Source organism: Camelina sativa, chromosome 20 (assembly GCF_000633955.1).
Source record: "Camelina sativa cultivar DH55 chromosome 20, Cs, whole genome shotgun sequence".
Classification (NCBI taxonomy): domain Eukaryota; kingdom Viridiplantae; phylum Streptophyta; class Magnoliopsida; order Brassicales; family Brassicaceae; genus Camelina; species Camelina sativa.
Window position 1 is genome coordinate 17,717,789 of NC_025704.1, and position 4,430 is coordinate 17,722,218.

The 4,430-nt window shown below is 38.9% G+C and overlaps 1 protein-coding gene across 1 annotated transcript; it reads right to left on the bottom strand.

Annotated features, from left to right (window-relative positions):
• LOC104771094 lies at nucleotides 349–879 on the bottom strand. The gene has a single exon (XM_010495566.1). It carries the CDS (start codon nucleotides 877–879, stop codon nucleotides 349–351), a length of 531 nt encoding a protein of 176 aa, XP_010493868.1.

Here is a 4,430-nt window from a genome sequence, read left to right on the forward strand (position 1 = left end):
TATTATATATAGATGTCTTCCACAAGATTGGAGATGCAGCACTACTTTAGTACTTTCAAGAATATGAATTGCTAATCACAAGAAACCAAGAGATGTCTCCAATGGAGTCTATCAAGATTCCCTCTTGTTCTTGTGCAACGCAAAATCAGAGGCGAAATAGAAGAAGGGGTTGATTACTAATTAATTTTTCGTGGTGGGAGCAAGAGATTGTTCTTTTACTTATAATTTAAAAAAAAAAAAAAAAACTGATTATTATTTTCTGAACTAAAAAATGTATGCGTATTATCACCAAAAAGATGAAGAGATATGTATACACGCATTCCAGAGATATATCATATTCATAAGAAATCAATTGGTGATCCCTGCAGGCAACTTAGGTTGAACGTGGCGGTGCGGCCATGGGGTCCAAGGAAAGAGTTCTTTAGTGTCTTTCATTAGGAGACCTTCACGTCTTATTGCTAAAATGCATTTGTAACCAGGACATTTTTTCCCGAGCGCCGGGGACACATCGATAAAGACATCTGCGAAACCCAAAACCGATCGGAAATGGCAATGTTGAATAACTTTTGCGTTTGGATTAATCCGGTAAAAGAAGAATTTGGCGTAGAAAATGTCTCCCGGAAGAGACCTTTTCCAATGTTGCATGCCATTGGTGCACATGAAGCCTGCTTTCGGTTTCTTGAGCCCTTTCATTTCATTCACGGCTTCAAAGATCACATTGGTTCCGTCTTTGAGTTCGAAATCGGAACTGTAGTATTCGCTGGGATGAATCGTTTCGTAGTCAGCATAATGGTTTATGAGAGGGTCGTCCCACTCGCCGCTGGTGACTTGTATCACAAGGCATAGACATAGGACTCCAAGAACCAACTTGTTTTCCATTTTCTCTTTTAGAAAATTACTTTTTAGGTTTTTCTCTTTTTTTTTTCTTGTTATATACGAAACATGTTCGGTTAGAGAACGAAGCCGTCATGTGCTCAAATAAAAGGTAGTTGTACGTCTTGTGCATGATGGTGTTGTAACATCCCTTATTTATCGTATCTTTGTTGACACGATCGATATATATAGTAACTTCGTAACTGTAATTTATAGGGAATAATTCTGCTGTTCTCTGGATTCGTATATATGTAACAGTTGGGCGTTTACTATTTATAAATTATTACTAAGTTTGCCTCAATATCTCACCTTCACAGTTTATGCGTTAGGATTTATGAGCACATATATATCAGAAAATGTCATACCTGAAGAAAAAAAAGTACAATATTGGATCTTCTGCTTCTGCATGTTGTGGTATGTTTTCTTGTTAAACATTTTGACTAGGCATGAGAACAAAAATTGAAACCGAAAACCCAAACCGGAACCAACTGATTCGGTTCGGTTTCCGTTACAACCATTTTACTCTACCTGGTCCTACCATCCCTCTAGGCTCCTATTATCGTAAACACACTTTTCAAACAAACATTACTCTTGTAAAAAATTACATCAGAATGCCATTGGAAGCAAAACAAAATAATAGATTTTCACTAAAGGTAAAAACGTCAGTTACTCATATCTTATTCCGATAAACGCACGGGTTACCGGGTCGGATCTTACATTTTCTCATTTTTTCCTTATCTCCAAAGCCTTTAAGATAATATAATTCCATCATCTATTGCATAAAATAGAAATTGTCTGGTGGTTACATATAGTGGGGATTTGTTTCAAAGGTACCATTCTACCAAGTTCAATTCCACTTGGTGTCAAATTAGTAGATTTTTATTTGGTTCCGCATTTGTTAAGTCTTTCTTAATTAACAAGCTCAGCAGAATGTTTTTGTTTTACTTGGTTACCCCATTCATTGCCCTATTTATTTTTTTTTCTTTATTTGTTTCTTTTTATTTAAAAATAAATAAATTAGTTAAATACGGAATAAATCAAAATAACCACTATAATAGTTTTCCATAAATCTCAATAAAAATATCAAAAATGATATTAAGATAAATTTTTAAAAATTTGGTGTCAAAGTTTGTTAGAATTACGAATATTGCAGTTTCCATAAATCTTGAATATGTAGTTTAATTGATTTAACCGTCTACATTAATGTTTGTCTTGGTAACTAAATATTCGAGATACGGATCCCGTATTTATCTCAAGTTGAGGAATGAGTAATTCAAACAATAAAAGTAATTATCTAAACTATTTCTAATCAAAAAATAAAATGAAATCATAAAATTTGGATAATTAAATTTAATTTTAGCTTTCAAATATAAAAATGGATATGATACAGGAACATGTTGTATGTCAATATATTACTTAGAAGACATTAAGAGTCTAAGTGGTTAATAGGTCATTGTGTATTGTGTTGTTTATACAAAGATATATATTATGTTGCAAAAAATTTACTTGGAGGCAGGGCCGGATAGTGAGTAACTATGTTGCAAAAAGGCTGAATAGGGTGTTGTGTTGTCCTCGGGCACTACTCCAATGGCAGGACGCAGTAGTTACGCATTTACCGTTTATGGCTTCTGACCATGCTCCGCTTTATGTGCAGTTACAACCTGAGTCTCGTGGGAATCCGCAGCGACGGCCATTTCGGTTTGAGGCTGCGTGGCTGAAACATGATGGGTTCAAAGAATTATTGGCGAACTCGTGGGATAGGACTGTTTCTACTCCGGCTGCTTTGGATGGGTTGCGAAGCAAACTGAAACAGTGGAACAGAGAAGTTTTTGGTGACATTCTAAAGAGAAAGGAGGGGTTGGTTAATAAGATCAAAGTTGTACAGGACCAGTTGGATTTAATTCAATCGGATGCTTTATTACAGAGAGAACAGGACCTGTTACAAGAGTTTGAGGTAGTGTTAGAGCAGGAAGAGACGCTATGGTATCAAAAATCCAGGGAGAAATTTATTACGATGGGGGATCGTAATACTAAGTTCTTTCATACATCCACCATTATTAGGCGGCGACATAACCGTATTGATATGTTGCGTGATGAGGATGGTAGGTGGGTCTCGGATGTGCAGGCCTTAGAAAGTATGGCTACTGCTTTCTACAAGGAACTCTATTCGATAGAGGATCGCAAGCAGGAGGTTGGCAGTCTACCGCAGATGGGGTTTGTTCATCTTTCACATGATTAGGTCCTTGTCCTGAATAAGCAGTTCACCCCTGTGGAGATTGAGCGGTCTGTGAGGAATATGGGGAGATATAAGGCACCAGGGCCTGATGGGTTCCAACCTGTCTTCTATCAACAGTGTTGGGAGGTCGTTGGTCCATCACTGATCCGCTTGGTGTTGGAGTTTTTTGAAACAGGTGTGTTGCCTAAGGAAACAAATGATGCTTTGGTGGTACTGATAGCAAAAGTACTTAAGCCAGAGAGAATGTCGCAGTTTCGTCCTATTAGCTATTTTAACGTCTTGTTTAAGACGATTACTAAAACAATGGTGATGAGATTGCAGAGAGTGATGCCTAAGCTCATTGGTCCCGCCCAAGCAAGCTTTATGCCGGGTAGACTAAGCACGGAAAAAATTGTCGTGGTTCAGGAAGCAGTTCATTCCATGAGGAGGAAGAAGGGTAGAAAAAGATGGACGTTGCTCAAGCTTGACCTTGAAAAAGCATATGATCGAGTAAGATGGGATTTTTTGGAGGATACGCTCACGGTGGCTGGTTTATCAGAGAACTGGAGTTGATGGATTATGCAATGTGTTTCTGGTCCCTCAATGACAGTACTTTGGAATGGGGAAAAGACGGAGCCATTTACACCAGCTAGGGGCTTGCGTCAAGTTGACCCTTTGTCGTTGTACTTGTTTATACTATGCCTAGAGCGGCTATGTCACCTGATCGAGCTGGCGGTTGATTCCAAGGAGTGGAAACCGATTAGTATCTCTCGAGGTGGACCTAAACTGTCTCACATTTGCTTTTCGGATGACCTTATCCTATTTGCTGAAGCTTCGGTGGCACAAGTATGGGTTATTCAAAGGGTTTTGGAAAGGTTTTGTATGGCTTCGGGTCAGAAGGTGAGCTTGGAGAAGTCTAAGATCTTCTTTTCAAACAATGTGAGCCGCGATTTGGAGAAGTTGATAAGCGATGAGAGTGGTATTAAGTCGACACGAGACTTGGGAAAATATCTTGGGATGCCAGTTCTCCATAAGAGAATTAATAAAGAGACTTTTGGGGAGGTTCTCCAACAGGTATCTTCGAAGCTCTCCGGTTGGAAGGGGTGTTTCCTGAGCTTTACAGGGAGACTAACTTTGACGAAAGCAGTCCTGTCCTCTATTCCAGTGCATTCCATGAGCACCATTCTCTTACCACAATCACTGTTAGCAAAGTTGGTTCAGTTGTCGAGTACTTTTCTGTGGGGAGGTACGATAGAGAAACGAAAGCATCATCTTATCTCGTGGAAGAGGGTTTGCAAGCCAAAGCAAGAAGGGGGATTAGGGATTCGCTCTTCTAAAGAAA